The sequence below is a fragment of the Scyliorhinus canicula genome, chromosome 4 (assembly GCF_902713615.1).
Source record: "Scyliorhinus canicula chromosome 4, sScyCan1.1, whole genome shotgun sequence".
NCBI lineage: Eukaryota > Metazoa > Chordata > Chondrichthyes > Carcharhiniformes > Scyliorhinidae > Scyliorhinus > Scyliorhinus canicula.
The window spans coordinates 209,614,311-209,641,938 of NC_052149.1; the positions used below are offsets into that span (position 1 = coordinate 209,614,311).

The following is a 27,628-nucleotide window of genomic DNA, read 5'->3' on the forward strand; positions in this document are numbered from 1 at the left end:
CGTATTTGCTCTACTAACTCTCTTCCACTATTTGGGGGTCTATGGTATACTTATAGCAGTGTGGCTTCCCCTTTTTAATTCTGACATCAATCCATTTGAGCTTATTTGATGTTTTATTTATTTGTTCATCACCACTCCTCACGACTGTAATTAATTATTTAACCAATAATGCTACACCATACCTTTTTTATTTGCCACTCTCTATCCTGCCTGACAATTCTATGTCCAGGGATGTTGAACTGCAATTTTTGCCCCTCTTTAAGCCAGGTTTCCGTTATAGCAATGCTATCATGCTGCCATGTGCCTATCTGTGTGCTCAGCCCATCGGCTTTATTTACTACGCACCTTGCATTTACATGTACACCTTTTAACATGGCCAATTCCCTGTTCTGTACACCTTTTAACCTGTGCCTTTTCTGTCTTTCCGAGTCACTCACTAATGTTCCATCTCCTGTTCACTGCTCTGATTTCCCCTCAGGTTCCTACCCCCTGCCAATTTAGTTTACCCTGCAAGCATATTCATCCCAGTCTTATTCAGGTGTTGACCATCTGACTTGTACAAGCCCCACCTGCCCCAGGACTGGTATCATGCCTCTGAAATCTGATGCCCTCCTTCTCCACCAACTTTCTAGCCACATGTTCAATCATTCAATTCTCCTATTTCTATGCTCACTAGCACTATGTGGGACTGGAGGTAAACCTGAGATTACTGCTTCAATGGTTTTGCTTTTCAATCTCCTTCCTAGCTCTTTGAAATCAGCTTTCAGGACCTCATCCAATTTCCTACCCAAGTGATTGATATCAGCGTGGACCACAACTTCTCCCAGAAGTGTCCTGAAATTCCATGCATTTATTTCTTTAACACCTCTATAATTCAATACAGCAACAATTCAACTCAGAAGTGATGTGATAGGTACAGGAGAGACTTAATAACGGACATTAAAGTTGACTCCATCATAGGAGAGTCATCATTAATGGTAATTCTAAAACCATTATTACAAATTAAAGATATGTATATTCTAACAACAGAATTCAGTCTAGATGTATGTAATAAATTATATCCAGTTTTCCTATAAGGATTAAATGTAATAGTAATTTAGATCATCACCATTTTCAAATATTATTATACTCTCTATTTTTCATGCTGTGTTGTATATTTTCATGCTGCATCCTTTATGCATTATTCAGTCCACTGCATGCCAAGAGAACAAAAATGTGTAATGTAATGTCACAGAAATGTTCACATTTGTCTTTGAACAGGTGAATACATAGTGATGACAGTGTATTTTCACTTAAAAAGGAAGATGGGATACTTTATGATTCAGACTTATATTCCTTGCATTATGACAGTAATTCTCTCTCAAGTGTCTTTTTGGATTAACAAGGAGTCTGTTCCAGCAAGAACAGTATTCGGTATGCTTTAATTTACAACACCTTCTCACTGTATTCATTGTACACTGTACAGTCTTTTTATTACCATCACCATTTATACATTTCAGATGAATACTCCATACAAATAGTCTATTTTTTACCGACAAAGAAAACTAGGCTATTATTTCACTTAGACCTACATTCCATGCATCATAACTGTAGTTTTGTCTCAGGTTGTGTTCTGGATAAGAAAAGGATCTGTCTCTGTTCGTACTGTGGTGGGTATAAAAATCTTTACTGTCCATTTGTACATCATTGTGTGTGTGTGTGTGTGTGTGGTGTCTCAGCTGAAGCAGTGGCTCAGTTACCTCATGTTGTATTATATTTTTGCCATTTTTGTGAGTTTATGTCAATGTTTGTGTGTAGTTTAAAAAAAAAGCAAACTTAAAGAATAAGTGTTAATATTTTATTTTTTTCTGAATCAATGTACTTTCCATGTACTATTTGCCTCCTTTGACCTTTTCTGGAGATGCTGTAAAACTCTGGGTGAGATGTTGAACTAAATTAAGTATTTGCCCAATTCTGGGACTTGGGTTTGAAAGCAGTCCAGAACGGTACTGTTGCAGACAGTGACAGTCCTGAACGCATTAAGTTTGGACAGTCATACTCTAATTTCTAGTGGGCAAAGGACCATGTCACAAGGTGAGGAATAATTTGGCAAACTGATAAAATGTTTTAGGTCTGTGACCTATTATCAACGATTAGAAGTAAACACACTTGGTGGACATCAAGGAATAGCTTACACCCAATGTCTTCTCGTTCCGATATAACATTTATCATGTCTGATTATGTCATTTGGGACAAAAGAAAATCAAGTAAAACAAAGTAGTGGCCATCTAATCTGTTGCTTTGTTATCAATGCCAAATGCCAACAATTAACTTTTCTTTTTAAATCGCTGAAGGTATCACTACAGTTTTAACCATGACTACACTAAGCATCAGCGCACGCCACTCACTACCAAAAGTGTCCTATGCGACTGCTATGGATTGGTTCATAGCCGTGTGTTTCGCTTTTGTCTTTTCTGCACTCATCGAATTTGCAGCTGTAAACTACTTCACAAATCTTCAGGCTCAAAAAGACCGAATGAAAGCAGCTCGAACAGCAACGTTGTCAACAGTGACAGGAGTGCCTGAATCGGAAGAGATTGTCTCGGTAAGTGAGTTCTCGTTTACTCATGTGAAAAGCCGAAGCCCTGATTTTTTAAAATATAAGAGTGTCCAATTCTTCTTTTCCAATTAAGGGGCAATTTAGCATTACCAATCCACCTAATCTGCACATCTTTAGGTTGTGGAGGTGAAACCCACACAAACACAGGGGGAATGTGCAAACTCTACACGGACAGTGACCCAGGGCAGGGATCAAACTCGGGTCCTCAGCACCATGAGACAGCAGTGCTAACCACTGTGCCACCATGCCATCCAGGCAAAGTCCTGATAACAGATCATTTGTAAGTTGCCCATTTAATCTTCACCTTATCCGCCATGATAAAAATGGAATTGATTTTGTTTCTGGAAGATATTTTTACATCATCCAACTTTATACTTAATATCATTTGAAGCACAACTTAAAATTAGCCATAGCATAAATTTTACTCCACAGTGTCCATTAACAAAATTAAAACGAGTCATATATAGTTGTATTAGAAGCTCTGCGCTTTCAACTGTAGATTGTTTCTTCGTGCCTTTATAGTAATTTTATTACCACTGCATCGCTGCAATGTGGCCATCACTATTAATGACAGTGTTGATCGCTAGCCATCTTCAGCACTGATAGCTGCCATTTCTCCACAAAAGCAGATCTTAAAAGTAAATAAAATTAGCCAATGATAAAGTTTCCCAGCACCCAAACAGATTTAGAACTATTTTGTTTTTAGTATTGCACAGTTGCGGTGTTTGCATTTTACACTCAGAAACAACTGCAGCATTAGAGAGATCAAAATGTTGTTTGGACGAAGAATAATAGGAAGAATGCCAGGCGTTTGTTAGGATTGATTTGATATTTCAGCAACCAAAAGAATTATTGGCTGTGAATTTCATTAAGACCTGAAAGTGGGCAAGGGAATCGTGATGCAGAATTAATCTGTACCAATTGCTTCCGATGACGTAGCACACAAACTTTATGCTGCCTGCTCATTTAAATGATTGAAGTTTGCATGCAAGGTTTTCATTCTTCTGCTCATAGTAGTCCTCTGTGAAGTTGCAGTGTGAAACTGCCCTCACTCATACTGTAGGATCTTCAATCAATCTTGAAAATAGGGTTAACAACCAATCAAATTTCAAATATTTTGAAAGCAAACATCAAACTTGAAATAACCACCGTCTATTACTTTTTAACTTTCAGGTTAATAACCAAACATTGTGACTTTAGAATATTTTATGAATCTCTGCAATGGCTGCGGTAATTTAAGATTCAGGAGTAATGTTCAAAGTACAAAGGATAATGGAGTACCTCATATTTAATTGCCAAATGTTTATTACAGAAGACTCTGAAGTACTGTTTTGTTCCCCATTCTTTGGTAAATCCAACCAGTTTGACAAAATATATTTATTTGTCTATCAAGGGGAGGCCATGGCATTGTGGTATTATCGCTGGACTAGTAAACCAGAGACCCAGGATAATAATCTGGGGGATCCCACCATGGCAGGTGATGGAATCTAACTAAAATATCTGGAACTAAAAGTCTAATGATGACCGTGAAACCATTGTCGTAAAAACCCATCTGGTTCACTGATGTCCTTCAGAGAAAAAAATCTGCCATCCTTACCTGGTCTGGCCGACATGTGACTCCAGACCCACAGCAAAGCGGTTCACTCTTAAATGGCCCAGCAAGCTACTCAATTGTATTCAACCGCTACAAAAAGGCAAAAAAGGAATGAAACTGGATGGACCACCTGGCGTCGAACCAGGCACTGGAAACGGCAATGGCAAAGCCAGCTGTGCCGACCCAGCAAAGTCCTCCTTACTAACATCTGGGGGCCTGTGCCAAAGTTGGAGAGCTATCTCACAGATTAGTTAAGCAATAGCCTGACATAGTCATACTCACAGAATCATGCCTTACAGACAATGTCCCAGACACCACTATCACCATTTCTGGGTAAGTCCTGTCTCATCGGCAGGACAGACCCAGCAGAGGTGGCTGCACAGTGGGAATCCTCAACATCGACTCTGGGCCCATGAAGTCAAACATGGGCAACAAAACCTCCTGCTGATTACCACATACCGGCCACTGGTATGAATCAGTACTCCTCCATGTTGAACATCACTTGGAGGAAGCACTGAGGGTGGCGAGGATGCAGAATATGCTCTGGGTGACGGACTTCAATGTCCATCACCAAGAGTGGCTCGGTAGTACCACCATAAACTGAGCTGGCCAAGTCCTAAAGGACATAGCTGCTAGACTGGGACTGCAGCAGGTGGTGAGGGAATCAACAAGAAGGAAAAACGTACTTAACTAAATTTTCACCAATCTGCCTGCCATGGCAGTATCGCTAAAAGTGACCACCGCACAGTCCTTGTGGAGACAAAGTCCCGTCTTCACATTGAGGATGCCCTCCATTGTGTTGTGTGGCACTATCACTGTGTGAAATGGGATAGACTTCGAACAGATCAAGCAACTCAAGACTTGGCATCCATGAGGTGCTGTGGGTCATCATCAGCAGCAGAATTGTATTCAACCACAATCTGCAACCTCACAGCCCAACATATCTCCCACTCCACTATTCCCACCAAGCCAGGGGATCAACACTCTTTCAATGAAGAGTGCAGGAAAGCATGCCAGGAGCAACACCAGGTATACTGGAAAATGAGGTGTCAACCTGGAGAAGGACTACTTGTGTGCCAAATAGCAAATCAGCAGTAATACACAGAGCTAAACGATTCCACAACAAACACATCAGATCATAGATATCATAGAATTTACAGTGCAGAAGGAGGCCATTCGGCCCATCAAGTCTGCACCGGCTCTTGGAAAGTGCACCCTACTTAAGCCCACATCTCTACCCTATCCCCGTAACCCAGTAACCCCATCTAACCAAAGGGCAATTCAACATGGCCAATCCACCTAACCTGCACATCTTTGGACTGTGGGAGGAAACCGGAGCACCCAGGGGAAACCCACGCAGACACAGGGAAAACATGCAGACTCCGCACAGACAGTGACCTAAGCCGGGAATCGAACCTGGGACCAGGTTAGATCGTAGCTCTGTAGTCCTGCCACACCCAGCTGTGAATGGTGGTGGACAATTAAACAACTCACTGGAGGAGCAGGCTCCACAAATATCTCCATGCTCAATGATGGAGGGGCCCAGCATATATGTGCAAAAGACAAAGCTGAAGCATTTGCAACAGTCTTCAGCCAGAAGTGCTGAGTAGATGATCCATCTCAGTCTCCTCCAGAGGTCCCCAGCATCACAGATGTCAGTCTTTAGTCAATACGATTCACTCCAAATGATATCAAGAAATGACTGAAGACACTGGATACTGCAAAGGCTATGGGCCCTGACAATATCTCGACAATAATACTGAAGACTTGTGTTCCAGAATTGGCTGGACCCCTAGCCAAGCTGTTCCAGTATAGCTACAACACTGGCATCTATGAAATGAAATGAAAATCGCTTATTGTCACGAGTAGGCTTCAATGAAGTTACTGTGAAAAGCCCCTAGTCGCCACATTCCAGCGCCTGTCCGGGGAGGCTGGTACGAGAATCGAACCGTGCTGCTGGCCTGCTTGGTCTGCTTTAAAAGCCAGCGATTTAGCCGAGTGAGCTAAACCAGCCCCTAACCAACCACATACCCGGGTATGTGGAAAATTGCCCAGGTGTGTCCTGTACACAAGAAACAGGACAAATCCAACCCAGCCAATTACCACTCTATCAGTCTAATCACCATCATCAGCAAAGTGATGGAAGGGGTCATCAGCAGTGCTTTCAAACAGCACTTACTCAGCAATAACCTGCTCATGGACGCTCAGTTTGGGTTCCACCATGGTCACTCAGCTCCTGACTTCATTACAGCCTTGGTTCAAACAATCTGAATCCCGCCGTCGCCGTCCACGTGTGGTCTTACCCGCCAGGACTTCGGTGTGCATCCTTTTAGGGACGGCGTGGTGGGGGGGAGGGGGGGGTCCAACCCCGGGAGCGCTGTGGCCTGGCCCACGATCAGGGCCTACCGATCAGCGTTTTGTTCCACGCCGGCCCCTGTAGCCCTACACGGGCCGGAGAATCGCCGGGGGGGGGTGGCCCGCCGACAGTCGCGGCCGATTCCCGCCCCCGCTGAATCTCTGGTGGCGGAGAATTCGGGACACTGTGGGGGCGGGATTGACGCCGGCCCCCAGCGATTCTCCGACCCGGCGGGGGGTTGGAGAATCCCGCCCCTGTTCTCTAATCCACTTTCTTGTCAGGATCAAATCCTATCGGCAGCTATTGTTCTCCAGTAGTTATGATTGATGTCTGAGTGCTAAAAGTAAGTATTGGCATTACATTCAATTCTGAGGCTCAGTAAAATTAAGCTTGACGTAAGAATCTGTAGCTGTTCATCTCCAGGCAGAATCAAAGTCTGATCCTGTTTCGTGAGCCAAAATACAAACTAAGACAAATTGCAATTTAGCTGACCTATTTTGATATAAACTGTAATCTCCAATGCCCAAGCAAAGGTCCAGTTTTAGGCTGCTAAATTTTACTGGATGATGCCAAATACTATTTATTTAATCTGGTGGATAATCCACAGGTTTTGCTCAGAACTGTTTAGACAATTTCCATCCTTAAAACCTTAAATTAGATTACATCGAAGTCCAGTTAGCAAAGAAACGCAACCTTTATAACCTTATTTCCAACTTATATTTCTGAAACTGTAATTATCTTTTGGACTTTTTACTCATTTTAATCAGATTCTAAAGGAATTCGGCCCAAAATTGATATGACTGGTTTGTGGGCATCGGAAACCATGAGGGTCAATGAGCCTGGGCCTGATTGAGGCCATGCAGGCAATACGCAGAAGTTTATTGTATTACTCATGTCTCATTAAATACACTGCAGATTGGCTGCATGCTCAGCAATGGGTCCAGCTTCATGCAAGACGGGCAAAAGTTAAACCTTCACTGCTTAAATCCAGCCAACACCTTTTGAAGTGGTGCTTCCTAAACTTTTTGTTCCCATTTTGACCCTGGGAAATTGGCATGACCACAGAGTGAGAGCAATGGACATGATGGCGGGTGGAGTGCGGCAGCTGCGTGAATCATAGAATCCCTACAATTCAGAAGGAGAACATTTGGCCCAGAGTCTGCACCGACCCTCTGATGGAGCACCCAATCTAGGTGCTCGCCGCCACCCTATCACCTAAGTTTTGTTTTGGACATGTAAGTGGCAATTTAGCGTGGCCGGTGAAGTCCCTTCGGCCCCAGCTGGCGTGGTTTCAAAGGCCAGGTAACGTGCATATCTTGGACTGTGGGAGGAACCTGGAGAACCCGGTGGAAACCCACGCAGACACGGAGAATGTGCAGACTCCAGATAGGCAATCACCCAAGGTCGGAAGGGAACGCGGATTCCTGGCGCTGTGAGGCAGTAATGCTAACCACTGAGAGAACAGGGTTAGGGGAGTGGGGATTTGTGAGAGCTGGGGGGAGAGCCAGATTTGTGAGAAATGAGGTTGGGTGAAATGTGGGGAGTTGGTCAAGTTGTGAGAGCTAGTCGATGGATGAACTGGGGGTGTGGAGTGGGGATGAGTTTTGGGGGGTAGAACTATGGTGGTAGTGCTGTGAAAGTTGGACAGTGGATGAGTTGTAGGGTAGGGAGGTAGAGCTGCGAGAGTGGGGGTCGGAGTAAGGCTGAGAGAGATGTGGGGAGGGTGATACAGCTGTAGTGGGGTAGGGCTACGAGATGGGTAGGTAGAGCTGTGATGTGAAGGGTTAGAGCTATGGGAGGGGTTGGGCTTTGGAGGGGAGGTGTAGAGCTGTGAGACCTGGGGTTGGGATAGAGCTGTGAAATACTATAATAATAATAATTGCTTATTGTCACGAGTTGGCTTCAGTGAAGTTACTGTGAAAAGCCCCTAGTCGCCACATTCCGGTGCCTGTTCGGGGAGGCTGGTCCGGGAATTGATCCCGCGCTGCTGCCTGGTTCTGCATTACAAGTCAGCTGTTTAGCCCACTGTGCTAAACCAGCCCCTAGGGGTGTGAGAGCAGTGATGAGGGCAAAACACACCTCTGTAAGTGTGAGAGCAGAGATGAGGGAGGGGGCTGGTAGAGCTGTGAGAGGTTCGACCTAGGGATGTGAAAGTGAAGAACTGTGAGGGGATAAAGCTGAGAGAGTGGGTGGAGGGGGTAGTGTGGGGGGTGTAGAGCTGACAAGGTGGAGGCAGTGAAGTTGTGAGAATGAAGGTATAGAGTTGTGGGGGAATAGCATGGTGACCGTGGGAGGTTGAGGGTGGAGGCATGTGGAGGGGAAAGGGGGATCGCATGTAGGCTGTGAAAGTGGGGCCTCGAGCTGTTCGCGAGCAGGGTAGTGGGGGTAAAGTTGGAGAGCAGACAGGTGTGTTTTATTTTTCCTACTGTTTTGCAGGTCTCTTGGATGTAGCAATTGGGCCTCGGAGCTCATTTACTTAAGCCATGCCCATCGATCCTCAATTAGAAAATGAATTGCCACGATTATGTCATCATGCCTGGGAGCAAATGCCAGAACTGAACCAGCAGATTAAACAGACGCTATTGCTACCATGGAGGAGAGTGCCGGGAAGTTGCATTCAGGCTGCAGCAAGTGTTGGAATCTGATTTTTACAGGGAAGAAAGAGGAGCTGCGGGGCAGCAGGCCAGAGCGAGGTCTCCAACTTCTCCAGTGCAGCACTGGAGTCCAATAACTGAAAAGAAAGAAAACCATCATATTTCCACAGAGGGCCAAAGAGCTCTCCAGGCATATCCTGCAAACAGCTTGGGTTCAGGTAGCCGAAGAGGCCAATTTAATTTGCCTGGCTCTGAGAATCTGGCTGCAATGTCAGAAACAGTTCAATGAATTCAGTTGATGGTCCTACCCACCGCACCAGTAACCTCACGCTCAATGCACCGCACCACCATCATCCACTAATTAATGACCTCCAGCATTCAGGACACATGCCTGACATTCATCTGCTCCATCTCACCTTCATAGACGCACAACTGCTGTAAGTCTCACATCCATATCTTGCAGGTTTTACACATTTCCAGCTATTCAACTATGACAGGCATACCACTCACGCACATTGCAATTCACTGGCACTTTTTAATCTCTCTTGCAGGTTAAAGTAGCAAATAGTAGAAGAGAACAATGAAGAACAGGCACATCTCCTGAGCCGTTTGAGGGAAATGGTGGTTTGAAATATTGGGAAGACAGTCACTGTGTGGCGGCACGGTAGCATAGTGATTAGCACTGTGCCTCACAGCTCCAAGGTCCCGGGTTCAATTCCAGCCTCGGGTGACTGTCTGTGTGGAGTTTGCACGTTCGCTCCGTGTCTGCGTGGGTTTCCTCCGGGTGCTCTAGTTTTCTCCCACAGTCCAAAGATGTGCAGGTTAGGTGGATTGGCCATGATACATTTCTCCTTAGTGTCAAAAAAAAAGATAAGATGGGGTTACGGGAATAGAGTGGAGAAGTGGGTTTAAGTAGGGTGCACTTTCCAAGGGCCGGTGCAGACCTGATGGGCTGAATGGCCTCGTTCTGCACTGAAGGGATTCTATGAATGGTTGTTGGAAGTAGTGTTGCCAAACCCGGCAGAATGGTGTCATGTTTCCTATACACCCTCTAAAATCCCACAATTTAACATACATTACTCCATTTCTGCCACTTCCCTCGCACCAATCCTCCCGACACAATAACTGCTGCCTGGCCTGTCAATGCAGCCTGACAGGGAAGCGCAAGAAGAAAAGCAGGCATCTGATGAAGAAGTATCATCAGATGATTCAGAGTAAGGGAGAAAGTGATAAATCGGGGTAACTATGCAGCTATGTTTTAGTATTCAAGGAGGAGTCCGGAAAGGAGTCAAAAGAATGGTTTATTTTCAACAGCATTTACAAATACCAGTCCCAGTCCTAAGTCAGGACTACTCTGCAGCATGGCTCCTACCTGGGCTGGCTTTCAGCGGGGGAGCTGGTACTCCACAAGGCTCATGGGGACATTAATTGGGTTGTCCCAAATGGATCTCGTGGAAGTTATTACATCCCTTCCCCCTCAAAGTCCAGAAATCCCTCTGAAGAAAGTGGAGCAGGAGGGCGTCTGTTCCTCTTTGCCTATGGCTGCAACTCCAATGGCTGTGGGGATGGGTCATAAGACCATAAGACATGGTAGCAGAATTTGGCCACTCGGCCCATCGAGTCTGCTCCGCCATTCAATCATAGCTGCGAGGTTTCTCATCCCTATTCTCCTGCCTTTTCCCCATAACCCCTGATCCACTTATTAATTAAGAACCTATCTGTCTCTGTTTTAAAGACACCCAGTGATTTGGCCTCCACAGCCTTCTGTGGCAAAGAGTTCCACAGATACACCACCCTCTGGCTGAAGAAAGTCCTCCTCACCTCTGTTTTAAAGAATCATCCCTTTAGTCTGAGATTGTGTCCTCTGCTTCTATTTTTTCCGTAAGACGTCTTACAACACCAGGTTAAAGTCCAACATGTTTGTTTCGGAGCACTGCTCCTTCCTCAGGTGAATGAAGAGGTATCTGAGGAAGGAGCAGTGCTCCAAAAGCTAGTGTAGAAACAAACATGTTGGACTTTAATCTGATGTTGTAAGACTTCTTACTGTGCTCACCCCAGTCCAACGCCAACATCTCCACATGATGGCTACCATCTATTTTTTCCTACAAATGAAAACATCCTCTCCACGTCCACTCTATCCAGGCCTCGCAGTATCCTGTAAGATTCAATAAGATCCCCCCTCATCTTTCTAAACTCCAATGAGTACAGACCCAGTGTCCTCAACCGATCCTCATACGACAAGCTTTTCATTCCAGGGATCATTCTTGTGAACGTCCTCTGAACCCTTTCCAAGGCCAACACATCCTTCCTTAGGAGCCCAAAACTGCACACAATACTCCAATTGGGGTGTGACCAGAACCTTATATAGCCTCAGACAAACATCCCTGGTCCTGTATTCTAGCCCTCTCGGCATGAATGCTAACATTGCATTTGCCTTCCTAATTGCAAACTGAACCTGCAGGTGAACCTTAAGAGAATCATGAACAAGGACTCCCAAGACCCTTTGTGCTTCTGATTTCTTAAGCATCTTTCCATTCAGAAAATAGTCTATACCTCCATTTCTCCTTCCAAAGTGCATTTTCCACATTGTATTCCATCTGCCACTTCTTTTGCCTACTCTCCTAGCCTGTCCAAGTCCTTCTGCAGCCCGCCTGCTTCCTCAATACTACCAGTCCTTCTACAGATCTTTGTATCATCTGCAAACTTGGCAACAGTGCCTTCAGTTCCTTCTTTCAGATCATTAGTGCATGTTGTGAAAAGTTGTAGCCCCAACACCGACCCCTGAGGCACACTACTAGTCACCGACTGCCATCCTGAAAAAGACCCCTTTCGCCCCACTCTCTGCCTTCTGCCAGTCAGCAAGTCCTCTATCCATGTCAGGATCTTACCCTTAACACCATGGGCTCTTAAACTTATTTAGCAGTCTCCTGTGCGGCACCTTGTCAAAGGCCTTCTGGAAATCTAAATAAATCATGTCAACTGGCTCTCCTTTGTCTAACTTCCTTAAAGAACTCTGACAGATTTTTCAAACATGACCTCCCCTTGACCCCGTGCTGACTCAGTCCTATTTTATCATGCACTTCCAAGTACTCCCCGATTTCCTATTTAATAATGGACTCGAAAATCTTACCAATGACTTAAGTCAGGCTAACTATAATTTCCCGTCTTCTGCCTCCCTCCCTTCATAAACAGCGGTGTTACATTAGCCACTTTCCCGTCCTCTGGGGCCCTCCCTGTGTCGGGGGTTGTATAACTTGCCGGGGATTGTCATTTCCTCGATGACCGTCTGGGGGGTACCATTGGCAAATGATCGCTGGTCATGTTGCCATTGGAAACCTTGGACGCTGGGGTCTTCCTCTTCAAGTCGGAGTCTCCCACCTCTTTTATCTTGGTGTCGGGGACTAGGCCCCCAAATCCCCATGCGTGACGTGGCTGGAAGACGGTTCCTCTGGTGGGACATGCTGAGCTCCTGCATTTTGGCTTCAGAGGCCCTTAGTTCTTCGGGCAATTTCCCCTGCAGGTCCCCATATAAGACAATGTGACAAACTTTTGCCAATATGGAATCTTTTTGCCTCCAGTCGTGTATGTGGGCGGCGGTAACCGGCAAAGTGTCCATAAAGTTAACGTTGAAATTACTTCTTTGGCTCTCGGTGGGGGTGGGGAGTGCATCGGCAGTGGGAGCTTGCTCAACGCATCCACGTTCGCGATTTGTGTGCCTGACAATGCTCGAAGGTGTGCATGTACACTGCTAGCAACTGGGCCCTTCACTGAATCCTGGTGGACGCTATTGGCGGGTTCACCTTGTCCTCCTTAAAATGCCTTAATAATGGCTTGTGGCCCATACCGATGCCCATACACGTACTGATGAAATTTCTTCACTGTGAATATGAAGGGCAGTCTTTCTTTTCCTATCTGGGCGTAATTGCTCGTCGCAGCGACCAAAGTCCATGACGCAAATTCTATTGGCATTTCTTTCCCGTCAGCCATGTGGTGGGACAATACTGGTCAAATTCTGTAAGGCAAGACGTCACATGTCACGAAAAGAAGCTTGGAGGGGTCATAATGTGTTAATAACCCAGATAACATTAGCTGCTGCTTCAGTTTCCTCCTGAGATGCTCTCCAAGCCCATTCTTGGTGCTTCTTCAGCAATGTGTACAGTGGGGCGAGGATGGCCACTAGGCCAGGAATAAATTTTCCGTAGTAGTGCGCAAGACCAGAGAATGACCATAACTCTTGTCGCATTTTACGGAATGGGGCTTGCCTAATTGCCCGCACCTTCGACTCTACCAGGTGTAGTCCATCTCAATCCACACGATACCCCAAGTGTGTGACATCCTTGGAGTAGAAAATGCACTTTCCCCACTTGAGCAGACGCCATCTCAAAAAATCGGCAGAGTACTTCCTCCAGGTTTCTCAGGCACCCCGTTTCCGTGGCTCAGGTGACCAGGACATCGTCCAAGTAGACCACCACATGCGGTAGCCCTTTCAGGTTGTTCTCCATAATGCACTGAAAAATTGCGCAAGCAGCAACACTCCAAATGGCAGTCTCATATATCTGTAGAGGTATTAATGGTTACATAGCGCCTGCAATCGACGTCCAGCCGGAGATAGGCTTGGCTCATGCCAAGCTTGGAAAAGGGATAACCCCCCAGCTAACTTTGCATATAGGTCTTCTATCCACAGAATTGGGTACCTGTCCAGACGGGAGGCTTTGTTGGATTGCATTTGTTTATTGTCACGAGTACCCAGGTACAGTGAAAAGTATTTTTCTAAGTGCAGCTGAAACAGATTGTTCAGTACATGAAAAGAAAATACGTAATAGGGCAACACAAGGTACACAATGTAATACATTGACACCGCATTCGATGAAGCATACAGGTATCATTAATCAGATCAGTCCATAAGAGGATTGCTTAGGCGTCTAGTAACAGTGGGGAAGAAGCTGTTTATGAATTTGTTTGTGCGTGTTCTCAGACTTTTGTATTTCCTGCCCGATGGAAGATGTTGGAAGAGTGAGTAAGCTGGGTGGGAGGGGTCATTGATTATGCTGCCCACTTTCCCACGGCAGCAGGATGTGTAGATAGAGTCAATGGATGGGAGGCGGGCCGTATGATGGACTGGGCTATGTTCACTACTCTCTGAAGTTTCTTGCGGTCTTGGGCCAAGCAGTTGCCATACTAGGCTGTGATACAGCCAGATAGGATGCTTTCTATGGTGCACCTGTAAAAGTTGGTAAGAGTCAATGTGGACATGCCGAATTTCCTTAGTTTCCTGAGGAAGTGTAGGTGCTGTTGTGTTCCTTGGTCGTAGCACCGACGTGGGTATCTTCTATGTATCTATGTATCTACCTAAGGTGCTATCCGGGACCGTCTTGTATGTGAAGCAAATAATATGGTGTCCCAGTGTAAATTGTTGGCCGAGCAATTGCTGGGCCTAAAAAAGGCTGTCACAATCTCCATGTCACAGAGAGTGCTGAGAAGAGAATCCAAGAACTCCAGGAAACATCAGGGATGGCGGTAAACACCGCAGAACTCCCCCCCCCATTCCGCGCACAGTGCCCCTCGGGCTGGACCCCCAGAACCCCTCCCCGCCCAGAACACCATCAGGACCAGGCCTGTTGGCCAAGGGCCACGTAATTGATGGAAGATGACCCAAGGCAGTGCGGTGCGTGTGGCTGGCGAAATTGCATGAATATGAAACCACAGATTAGCCAGCAAACCCACCGCTCTACTCAAGGGAGATGCCAGCCCAGAACATAGAACATAGAACAGTACAGCACAGAACAGGCCCTTCGGCCCTCGATGTTGTGCCGAGCAATGATCACCCCACTTAAACCCACGTAACCCGTAACCCAACAATCCCCCCATTAACCTTACACTACGGGCAATTTAGCATGGCCAATCCACCTAACCTAGAAGAAGCAGGACACTCCGCTTAGAACAACCCAATGATGAGGAATGTATGCAATTGAATTGCACCAGCGCGCCGCAAATTGCTTACCATCCAGGTGAACGGCCACTCGTTAGAGATGGAGTTGGAAATGGGGGCCAGTTTCGGTAGCAGGGAGGTAGACAGGAAAGCAACAGTTGAGTTTGTGGGACACCAAGGCAAGGCTTATACGGGGAAACCCCGAGCCATAGCAGGCATGACGATGACCCCAGTTATTTACTGGCAGCAGTCTGTTAGGTTCCCGTTAATAATAGGGCCGTGACTGGCTACATGGCCTCCATTTGGATTGGCAACAGATCTTCCAGATGGCACAAGTGGGCTTCACAAAGTTTTGGGGCAGTGCCTAGAAGTCTTCCAGGAAGGCCTGTGGCCAAAATAAATGTGCACCCTGAGGCCCAGGCTAAGTACTTACGGGCATGCCCGGTCCCCTATGTGCTGCTTGCGAAAGTCAAGGATGAACTCAGCTGACTAGAAGGCCTTGGTATCATCTGGTCAGTACGGCTTTCTGATTGGGATTCGCCGGTAGTCCCGGTACTAAAACTTGACAAAACCATATGCCTATGCAGTGATTATAAGCTGACCATCAACATTGATGACATGACCATAGTGGGTCGGATCTCGAACAATGATGAGTCAGAATACAGGAGGGAGATGGAGAACCTAGCGGAGTAGTGTAATGACAACAATCTCTCCCTCAATGCCAGCAAAACTAAAGAGCTGGTCATTGACTTCAGGAAGCAAAGCACTGTACATGCCCCTGTCTGAATCAACAGGGCCAAGGTGGAGATTGTTGACAGCTTCAAATTCCTAGGTGTGCACATCACCAAAAATAAATAAAAAGGAAAATAAGGGAATAAACAGGAAGGACCCTTATAAAATGGAGCTCCCAGACCTGGACGAGCACTTCCTGATAGACCTCGGCTAAGACATTGCTTTATGTGTCGCTGTAGTGACTTTATTTTCAGTTTAAAGTTAACCAATATGGCCTTTCACTCCACACTTCCTGGAATTCTTACCGAATGAAATACATTCCACTTGTATAAAACGTGCTGTTCAGATAACATTACGGTGTCAGTGCCTGCAGGAGCATAACAAATCTGTATAACACTGCATTCCTGTGGCCTCTGGCACCTGAAAGGAAAAATCTGTAGGCCATTGGCAGAAGTAATCCCATAAACATGTTACATTGCAAGCTTCATGTACTGTGAATTTGGCAGGGATACACTCATGTCTCACAGAAATATTCCCCAAACAACAGAAATGCTTTGCAAAGAGCTCTGTCATGTGAACACCATTGCAGCAATACAATTCTGCTCAGACAGCAGCCTCTAAGGGATTATAATCAGCTGAATTCTACCCAATGGGTTGCCTGATATGTTCTAAGGCTGCAAATTTACAAATGATACTCAAGTTTCAATTCTTCACATGTTAGGGTACTTGGAGATGACATTGCTAATGGATATAAATCGTACCTTCATAGGCCTATCTCATCCCAGACTGGTCAGGAATGAACTGCAATGTCCTTAAATGCATGGGGCCATTGACGAAATTAGAAGGTAATTGAAATGCAACACACATGAATAAAATGTAATCAGACTTATACTTATAAGTGAGTTTGATGTATACATTGATTAGATACCTGTGCCACCTTTGTGCCCTTATAATTTCTTAATCGTTTTCTATTATCATGCCTCAGTACTGCCCTATCAACCACAGCTGAGATGGAGGCAGCCTGCTGACTGCAATGCTCCATTGCCTGAAGTAACCCTGGCGGCCATCCTCTGCTGTTCCGAGGCCGAGAGAACTTCAGTCTCCTGAAGGCCTCCTGCACATTGCTGTGCAACGTCCTCAAACTGACTTGCTGGAGGCGATGGGGTCACTGGCAGAAGAAGGTGAAAAGGCCGGACACACTTGGAGTATCTGGGATGAATCCTTGGGGTGCCTTGCTGGCACTCTTCCTCCCTGTCTGTGCACAATGGTACTCCCTGACTCCTTGAGGAAAAGGGACAGCTGAAAACAGATTGAGGTACCTGATCACCATCACGCCGAGCCATTGCTGTACTGCACCCATGCCTAACACAATGGGGTACAGTTCCAAACGCATATCCGGCAGCCACTAAATACGCTGCTGGACCAGGCTGAACATGGCAGTTGCTACTCTGTTCATGAAGCACTTGGATCAACTCCTCAACCTTTCCTCAAGTCCACGGATGGCCTCTGTCATCTCTGTCTGATATTCTGCTTCCTATCTCTGTATTTCCATCATGTCTCTTATGACTGAATCCAAAGGCTCATTATCAACATGGGGCTCAGCTTAGGCCTGGCCTCCAGCAGCCCTCCAGTCACATTCTCCGTCAGCTGTGGGCATGTACAGATGTGCTCACCAGTATGCCACCCTGAATCTACTCTACAATGAGTACCCACTGAGGTAAATGTATCTGCACTGGTGGAGGATGCAGATGAATGCTGTGATGGTCATCCTCTAGACTCGCAGTGCTTCTCAAAGTGTGGTACGCGTACCGGTGCTGGTACGCGAGCCATCGTCTGCCGGTACTTGGAGTGTTTCCAGAAAAGAAAGAGACATTAATCCTGGATTGGCTTGTTTCGCTCACCGGTCCCTGGCACATTGGAATAAAAAACTGCCGGTCCGCCACATCAGATAGTTTGAGGAACCCTCCGAGGTGGTGCTTGAGATGAAGCTGGGGAAAGACTAGCTCCTCTTTTTGTTCTTTGACAAGTTGCATGTACCTGCAGTGGAGAACAAAAAGAATAAATTGATGGTTATGCGCAATCCCTTTTCTGAACAATGCTTCAGGATTTGTCTGTCTATTTGTGAGCACCAGATTGGATATACTCTCACTCAGTGGCTGTGACATTTTGTCCAAGTGCAATACTAAGTCCCTGTCCTACCCAACAACTTCCATGGTCTCCCTCAAATGGTGCGCGGGTTCTTATGTCTGGTGCAACTCACTATGTATTCCTGGTAATTATAAGCATTTTTCTCCTGCAGAGGGACAGGCACTGATGGCGCAATTCTCCGATGCCGCACTGGAGCGACCTCGCTGTCGTGAACTCCGTCGAGTTTCACGATGGCGCGAAACGGCCCCGATCACGACCGATTCTGGCCCTGGAAGTGGGCTAGCATCGGGCCGTGAGGAACACGGGGGGGGCGTCGCGTGAAATGCACGGCGTCAGCGATCCGCGCACGGAAGGACTCGGAGCAGAAGAGGGAGGAAGATGACTGAGCCACGGAGGGCCGCCCCCAGGTTCCATGACACGGACCTGGAGACCACCCTCGATGAGGTGGAGCTGCGCAGGGGCATCCTCTGCCCAAGACGAGGACATTGCCACCCGTCAAGCGCAGTGCGACGGGCCTGGCGTGAGGTGGGCATGGCAGTGAGTGCTGAGGGGCAGACCCCTCGGTCAGTGGAGCAGTGCCGAAAGAAGCTCCACAACCTCACCAGGGCTGCCAGGGTAAGTGCCACGAGGGTGCCCCCGGGTCACAACCATCAAGTGAGACAACCCTGCAATCTCCCCCCCACACCACCCCCCCCCCCCCACCAGCCCATCCTCTCTCCCCTCACACTCTGCCCACTGGACCACCGTACACCGGACCGAGTGTGTCTAACGAACCCCGTATCATTCTGTTCCCCAGGGCTAGCCGACAAACATCCCGGGCTGTCTTGTACAACACAGAGCCGACCATCCGCAATGACACCCGCACCTAGGGTCGCGTGTCAGAGGGTGGCAGGAGGTCGGCCAGGAGGGCCATCCTCTAAATCCGGGACTCTGGAGGGGGACGTACAGAAGACGGACAGTGAAGACAATCATGGCTGTGCGTTGCTCGAAGGTCGGGCCATGAGACAACACAGTGACGGGGACAGGATGGAGACTGTGGACCTAGATGCACAGAGGACGGCCACGCAGTCAACGGACTCACCCGCTACGGAACTTTACATGGGCCGCATGCGCCCTGCGCTGGGCCATGAGTGGGACCAAGACACAATGGACGTACTGACGGACGAGGACCTAGAGCTTGCGGCACTGCTGTCTCCCACACCATCCACCATCCCAGAGACACTCACCTCGGTGATGAGGCTCCTGGGTCACGGTCTGGTGTGCGCCACACAGCCGAGCCGGTACAGCAGGTGGAGTTTGGAGCCGCCGAGGGGCTGGACGGTCGGAGGGCAGCCCATGCCCAGCATCCAGCTGCCGCCCAGACAGTTCCCGGGTTCCTAGATTTACTCGACCCACCCGGACAGCCAATGCATTTTGAAAACCAGGGACACAATGACGGGATGAGGGCCACCTTCCAGCAGCTGCAGACGCAGTTGGAGGGGCCCATCCATGTCCAGGAGCAGGGAGTGGTGCCGCTCATCGCAGTCACCCAGGCCGACACCGCATGGGTGGCATCCGCGGTCGAAGCAGTGGGTGAAACGGTTTCGGCCATGGGTCAGGTTCTGTAAAGCATTGGGCTTCACGTGCACGCGTCATCCATGGTCCAGGAGAGGGCTGTCCTCTCACAGGCAGCAATGCACCAGAGCCAAAGCGCTCTAGACCCTGGCCGAGTCTCACCGGGTCATGACCCAGTCCCAGCAGGCCATGGTACAGTCCCAGCAGTCAGTCGCGGAGAGCATCGACTGCCTGACGCATGTGCTGGATGACGTCGCAGGTTGGGGTTGCACAGTCCCTGACAGGAATGTCTCACTCTCTGGACTCCGTCTCTGTTAACATTCGGACCCTGGTTGATACCGTTGCAGGCCTCCAGGACTGGCAGCGCCAGGTGTCGGTGGGGCGACGGGGCACCTCTCCGATCGCACCTCCGTCCCACAGTGAGGCTCGGGGCCACCGGGCTCCCCGAGGGAGGAGGAGGTTCCGGGGCCCATACCATTAACTCAATCACGGGGCGTCGCTGAACGCTCGGCCTCCCCCGTCCCGTCCCTGGCGCATCTGGTGGGCAGCAGGCAGAGCAGGGTGGCACCACGTCATCCAGCACGCTCGCCAAGCAGCCTGGCCCATAAAGGCCAGGTCACCCCAGGAAACGAGTGCTGACGGGGAGCCATGTCGCGGGGTGTGATTCTCAGCAGCCTGCCTCCACTCCGGCTGTACTATCTGGAGATTCATTTAGATGTAGTGGTAGGGCCCGTAAGGCAAGGAAGTTGGACGCATAGTAAGTTGGTACGGGTGCAGGGCACAGTTTAGTTGTAGGGGCTAGGGCATCTGTATATAATCTTCACCATTAAACTCATTGTTGCACCTAACTTGTACGACTCTGCTATCTCCGGTGCCACGGGGCTCCTGATGGTGAGCGACTGTCGCTCGGGTTTACGAGCGGTTAAACATCGGTGCCAGATGTGCAGCCCCCCCCCCCCACCCCTCCTACAGTTGGACACTGTAGTTCTCGGCACTCTGATGCCAGCTACCCCACACGGGCATGTGATGGAATGTCCCTGACGAACGCAGCGACCACTGAGATGGATGGTTCAGCTATTGCCATGAGTCAGACTTTGTCTAACGATTCTGAGCTCACATCTCATCGCAGAGCGGGCTGTCATCATTCAACATGGCACTGATCACACCCACTGACACAGCCATCAATGTCATGCTATACCGTAGTGCCGCAGTGGTAAGGTGATTTCGAATTGGAGCAGTGTACGCGGAGCGAGGGGGGGGGTGCGGGGGGGGGGGGGGGGGGGGTTGTGTGCTGTCCATCTGCACGACTGACGATGCAAGTGGTACTGTTCAGCGATCCCCTCCCACGCGATGCGTGAACTTTGCGGACACCAACGCGTCGCGTGCCCGCTGTCCTCGACGGTGCCATCGTGCTGCCTCCTGGACATTACCAGCACCTGGGTCGTGTCTGTGTCCTGCGCTCCACGCCCCACCTACTGCACACCATCCTCCTCCACCTCCTCCTCATCCTCCTCCTCATCCACTTCGATATCAGTGCCCGCATCCTGTGCCTTCCTCAGCGTTTGGGGGTCAATGTTCCCCTCGGCATCGCCGTGAACATACCGGCCATGAGCTCCTGCGGCCTGCGCGGCGACGACGGGCCACTCCGCGGCTATTCCCTCTGCTGCTGCAGCTGCAGCTGCCCCTGCATCTGCATTGTGGGCTGTCACTGTCGACGCTGCAGGATGGCCAACTGCAGTGCAGCGGCTCTAACCACTGCGGTGAACATCGATGTCAGGTTGGCATACATGGTGACTTACAGAAGGGTGGTGGGGGGCAGAGAAACAACATGTTACATGGAGGTTGTTCGACACCTTGGCAGCCAGCTGCCATGGGATACTGTGTGCACCGGTGGCCTGGTCGCGCTGCTGACACGCGGCCAGCCTAACCCCTGGTCACTGTCTGCATACAGCGGTCAGTTAACAACGACCTCCTCACCGGTGCGTCAGTGGGCTCTGCCCATCAGCCACACGAGAACCTGGGTGCGTGTCCTCGTCACGATCCTGAAATGGCAGCTGACATGTGGCATCCGCAGATGGACAACCGCTCCACTCCCTCCCTCTCCCGTTCCCACCTCCATTCCCTCCCTCTTCCCCTCTCACCTCCACTCCCTCCTCTCCCCCTCCCACCTCCATTCCCTCCCTCTCCCCCCTCCTACCTCCATTCCCTCCCTCTCCCCCTCCCTCCCACCCCCCCCCCCCCACCCCCCCCCCCCCCCCCCCCCCCCCCGCCGTTGCCCGCAGCATTCTCGGGGAAGCCTTCCCCAGTCTGCGGAGACTCCGGGACAGTCCGCTCACCTCCTCAGTGCTCAGCGTCAGCCAGCACGACTGGCTGACGACTAAATATAGCAGGTGTGAATGGCGACGGCGTGAACTGGGGTCACGCCGTCGGGACTTCGGCCCATTTGGGCTGGAGAATAGCGGGGGTACTGGAGAATCGCCATTTTGGGTGTTTCGGGCGATTCTCCGGCTTGCGCCGCGCGAAGCCCGACAGGACCGATTTCGCCTGTTGGGAGAATCGCGAGAGTGCGTCGGACCGGCGTCGTTGAAAAACTGCCGTGGCCCTTGATTCTCCCAACCGGCGCGGCATCGGAGAATCCCGAGTGTTATCCCAATTGATGCATAATTCATTTCCGGGCATGCATGCCCATGACAGCATTTGAGTCCTCTCCAGTAAGTGTTTGACACCCAGATTGTCTTGCAACTGGTGCAAGATTCACAGCATGAAGTGGTTCCCACACATTCAGTCCACATGTTCTATCTGTTGCTAAGGTCTGAAACCCAAACTCCTATCTGACATCCCACTGTACACACACTTACACTGCTTGATGCCCCTATGAAAGTCACTTTGCAATGACGACATGGTGCCGCTTACCTTGGTGAAGTGGAACACATTGTTCGTTCTCTTCCTACACTTTACCCAGGTTTTAGATTGAACTCCACTGGCAATAAACCATGCTGTGACCTCCACCCAGATCACCTTCATCAGAAGAGAGGCCCTCCTGCTGCCATCCTTGGGTAACAGGACCTCTCTCCTTTCCCAATAGCCTGAATGATAACCTGCAGTGAGGCATCTCTGAAAAATATCTGGTGGGGACAGGGTGGTGGGGGTGTGGGGTGGTGTATGGATTTGGGAGAAGCTCCAAAGGTTTGGCTGCAGTCTTTGCACCACATAGATAGACAGATTGCTGCTGCTGGATTGGAGGGGATGAATGCCTGTGTTGGTACCAGTTAAACATTGGTTCTGGATTTTGCACCCTGTCGGATAACAGTAATGGCACCGATTTTCTGCCCACCTCCATTTCATGATTTGTTTCACTCTTCGACTGGCTGGCAACTGTGTGGTCTTGCATGGCCATCCGTCCAAGTCCTGAGCAGAAAAGGTGCTCACTTCTGGACCCGCTGCCAACAACCTCACTGCTACTGGAAGATTCTCCCCTGTCATAATCTCTTGCTGCACAGAGTATAATAGTTGCAGGTATTCATTTCATTTTTTTTTTTAACCACACTCCCAGAAGTGCAGAAATGTAGGGGGGGGGGTGATAAAATGGAAATGAAACAAAGTCCCGTTTCGGGTGTGTTTAGCGGGGTATTTCCAAGTGCTTTCAGTCCCGAGAATGACCCCGCTATTGAATTAGCCTCTGCTTCACTTTGGGCCTCATTGAGGAAGGCCCCACCAAGGCCACACTTCGGCTAATTTCCTGCACTGACGAGCTCAACTCCGCAGTGCAGGAAAAGATTGGGGCACCATTTATAAATAGTGCCCTAATATCTGGACCCCCACCGTGTCCTCTGGACCTCTCCCAATTTACCAATTAGGGGGTCCTCAAACACCCTGCACCCTACCTCATAAGGGCAGGGGTAGCCCATCCCAATCCCTGGAATGGGCAAGATGCCACCAGGGCAGCTTGGCACTGTCAGCTTGGCACCCTGGCAGTTCTCCTGCCATCATGGCAGTGTCGCCTGGGTGCCACCATGGCAATGCCAGGGTGGCAGTGCCACTGTTGTCCAGGTGGCATCAAGAGTACCAGGGTACCACTCTTCCCAGAACCCGACCATCGGGAGGCCTCTGATCGCCCGGGAGTCCCCCCCCCCACGTGCTGGTACGCCTGGTCCATAATTGTGGAAATTAGTGTTAAACGGCACCTGGTTGGGGTCGCCAAGGTGAGGGCATTAAGTCCCGTGCCGTGGGTAAATTCAGCGTGAACATATGTGAGCTTAACTGCACATTGGGGTCGGAATCCAGATCGCGGCGTCTCGTTAGATCTCACGAGGCATAATGAGCATCATAAATCTCACGAGAGGCCTCTCAAGGGAGTTACTGGCCTTGTCATGTTGCGAGTCAAGCACGGCGAGGCAGTTAGATTGCACCCATGTTCTACAGGCTTACTAACAGGTAGCTGTGAGGGCAATCCGAATAGACATTAAACAATGATTTCAAAAGGAAATTGGAAAGGCACTTGAGAAATATAAACTTGGAGGACTATGGCAATTTAGCAGGGAAATGGGACTGACTGGATTGTCCCATGGAAAACAAATATGGACTCGATAAGCCGAGTATGCTATGTATTATTCTAAGATTACATCCACTGACATTACAGTTTTACTGCATAGAAATCCAAAAACATTAAATAATACCTGTGGATATGGGCAGTGGGATGGGTGTGGTTCTGGGCGGAGGCAGCTGTGCATGTTTAAGAGTGGGTTCTAATAGAATCTGAAGGATCCAAAATGGTAGATTTGGTGTCAAATCTTTGTTCTATGCTGACATCATGATCTGTGCTGTCTGCATGCTTCCAGTGTACACCTCTCCTGTTATCCTTCATAAAATGATGATCAGTGAGAGATGTATCAGAGGGAAACGGGGCCGAGTCAGGAATTAGAAGCGGTTTTACTTCTAACTTTTCCTGGGTAACTATTGTGGTCAGACAGTCAGAACCATCCGAAGTTTACAATTTCCATTGCACTTTTGGATAGTTTCCATTACAGGGCAACTGGGCAATTCCCCAATGAAGTTTGAACTTTCTGGCCAATTGCCATGCAATACTTACCAAGGGACACCCTAGTTATTATGTCAGAAAACTCGGAAGTTACAGGCCATTGCATTTTATTGGACTAATTTCCTCTTTTATCTTTTAATATAGATTAGAAGTATGAAACAAATCACAATCACATTCCTAAAGGTTTAAATTAATTTCACTGAATTAAATGGTAATAGTGAAACAATTAATCCTTGTACCTCCACAAAATCTATGGTATGTGTTTATTTGTATGTGTGTTTATGTATGGTTCTTTACAATTATGGTAATGATGTTTTGCACATCTGTTACTTGTATGTGCAATGTACATTATTTGTCGTTCATCTGCGCATGCCTCTGTGCTTCTGCATTGTGCTGTATAGCTCTGCGAGTTGTGTGTATTTGTAGATGTTCATTTATGGGTGTCAGTGGAGTGCATTTATTTTGTATTATCAACAGTGCATAGCAATTAAAGAGGCTTGGTTTGAATGAATGGATTAGAAACACTGTATAATGTTTTTTTGTTGAGAGCTCACGTGAGCTGCGCAACAGGCAGACTGCAAGTATGCGATTACAGTGACCTGGCCCTTTAACAATACGCTAACCCAGCCTTGTGGGATTGATTTTATACTCCCATCCAAGAATCGAGCAAATTGTTTAGAAATTGATTGAGTGCATCTAATAAGTAGATTATTTGTGTAATTTGGATTAAAGATGTTTGACCACGTTTAATTTCAGTTCCAGGAAGGGATACACATCTTGAAACCAGAGCACAGTAACTTTACCAGAAAAGTTGATGAATTCATTATATTTTCTACAAGAAGTTTCTCTTTTTATTTTGTAGCATTCTGATTCCAATTCCAATTTAAAGAAAAGATTTAATTCCTTGGCATCTCAGAAAGAATCAGCAGCCAACGTAGAACCAGATACTAACAGCAATGTGCCACCAGTTATGTGTTCCCCTCCTGGCCTCTCTCCATCTGCTCAACCACCACCTGATACTGGCACAAGCAAGATAGACCAGTATGCCAGGATCCTTTTCCCGTTATCATTTGGAGCATTTAATCTGGTGTACTGGATAGTGTACCTTTCAAAAGACACAATGGAAATGGGAAGTAATATGTAACTTTCTATGCCATATGTTACTTGTATGTAAAACTAAACAGTATTGTATTTGTATATATACAAAAGTAATGGATATTGCAGAGTTTGTTACAAGATAGCCACACAGTTATGGGTTCAAATATCAATATAATTTCTCTGAGGCAAAATATGTTCATGTATTGAAATACCCGACAGATCTTTTATTCTTTATAATACTTACACATTGAAAATATCCATTGAAGAAAGAATGAACCCGAGTGACAACAATACAATTTGACAGAGTAAACTGCACAATTTCTCATTCGAAGGACAGAACCCAATTAAGTTTATGCATTCCAGATTCTTGCCCGGATGGAATGTTATACGAGTATGATTCAATCTATACTCAGAGCAAGCTTTGATTTGACTCTTGTATACCGGGAAATACTGTGGACTGTATGGATTGGAACCTTGTAACATATTATTAGCTTTTTATAGCTTCAGTGCTGAAAGATTTTGGAGATTTATTTTGTGTGCTCACTGTGGGTTTAAGTGAAATACTGCAATATATTATAACATTTTATTTTTATTGAAGGCATTATTTGTTCACAGTTTTAATTTGGTGAAAAAAGTTATGTAAAATAATATATTTTTTTAGACAAAGGAAATCCAAATTTTACACTGCAGTCTTGAAGAGGGAATAACAATTTATTTGTGAGAAACTTCACCATACGAACTTCATTATGAAAAACAAGCAGTCATAGCTGAAACATGATCAACCTTTAAAACCTGATGTTTTAAACAACATAACTGCTGAACAAATGAATGGTGACACCATCATAGACATGACTTGAAAGATTCAATGAACTTGACATTGGTTCAGAATTTATTGTCGCCAATCTACTGAATTTCTTTTACTTCAGCTTGCTCTACCTGTAGTAGAACCTCCACTGAATGGCATCATTTTTTTCTTGCTTGGCTGCTACAGTGCTTTGTGTTATGAGATAAGTGGGCACCACAACAAAATTAAGAGTTGAATAACGTACACTGTTACAGTAGGCTAATGCCTGGAAATTTTGTCTGAATATATTCAGGAATTTATTTTATTGCGAGTTTACCTGTCATTACTCATATGCCCCCAGGAAATTAAAGAAGATGGAAACACGTTACACAGATTGTTACTTACTAACCTAGAAATTAGGTCAGCTAGAATTAGCTTTCTTGCCAGGTTATTTATTTATTTTTTTAAAAATAAATTTAGTGTATCCAATTATTATTTTTTCCAATTAAGGGGCAATTTAGCATGGCCAATCCACCTACCCTGCACATCTTTGGGTTGTGGGGGTGAAACCCACGCAAACACGGGGAGAATGTGCAAACTCCACACGGACAGTGACCCAGAGCCGGGATCGAACCTGGGACCTCGGCGCCCGTGAGGCAACAGGGCTAACCCACTGCGCCACCGTGTGGCCCCTTGCCAGGTTATTTACCTTTTTACAAAAGAGAATGAGGGGAAACACTTTCCTTGATTTGTTAGCACAACACTGAAACAACAGCCCATTTTACACTCCACCTGATTCTCCTTTCAAATTACTTTCATGGAAAATAAGGCAGAGTAAAGCTGGCTACCAATTTACTATTGGTCATTTCACACTTTTGCCGAAGAATAATTTCACCCTCATTGACATATTAGAAAACAGTTTAAGTGTAATCCTCAATGAAGCTGAACTCTAGCTTTGATATTTAATGGGGGAAGGGATGAGCCCCAATAAACTTACTTTACTAATTGCACCACGTTCTGTCTGCTCTGCATCATTAGAAAATAATAAGTGTCTGCACAGAGCCATTGCAATATTAGATTATGGCAGCTACTGCCAGTATTGGAATGAAAAATCCTACCCAGTGAAATGAAGTTGAATTCCATTCACAACTTAAATGATTAAAAAAATACAGTGACACCCCAGGATTCTGTCAGAGTTCACC

The 27,628-nt window shown here is 47.4% G+C and overlaps 1 protein-coding gene across 7 annotated transcripts in view; it reads left to right on the forward strand.

Moving 5' to 3' along the window:
* Nucleotides 1-27,628, forward strand: part of LOC119965347 (gamma-aminobutyric acid receptor subunit alpha-6-like) — a 120,161-nt gene that overhangs the window by 20,337 nt on the left and 72,196 nt on the right. For 2 of the 7 annotated variants that reach the window (XM_038795988.1, XM_038795987.1), the window contains exons 7-8: nucleotides 1,261-1,413; nucleotides 2,334-2,584. In XM_038795988.1, coding sequence (XP_038651916.1) covers nucleotides 1,261-1,413; nucleotides 2,334-2,584 — 404 coding nt within the window. Of the gene's footprint in view, nucleotides 1-1,260; nucleotides 1,414-2,333; nucleotides 2,585-8,985; nucleotides 9,035-24,688; nucleotides 24,862-25,300; nucleotides 26,996-27,628 lie in introns of those variants that run through there. The other 5 variants (XM_038795986.1, XM_038795989.1, XM_038795990.1 and 2 more) reach the window with 5 other exon arrangements.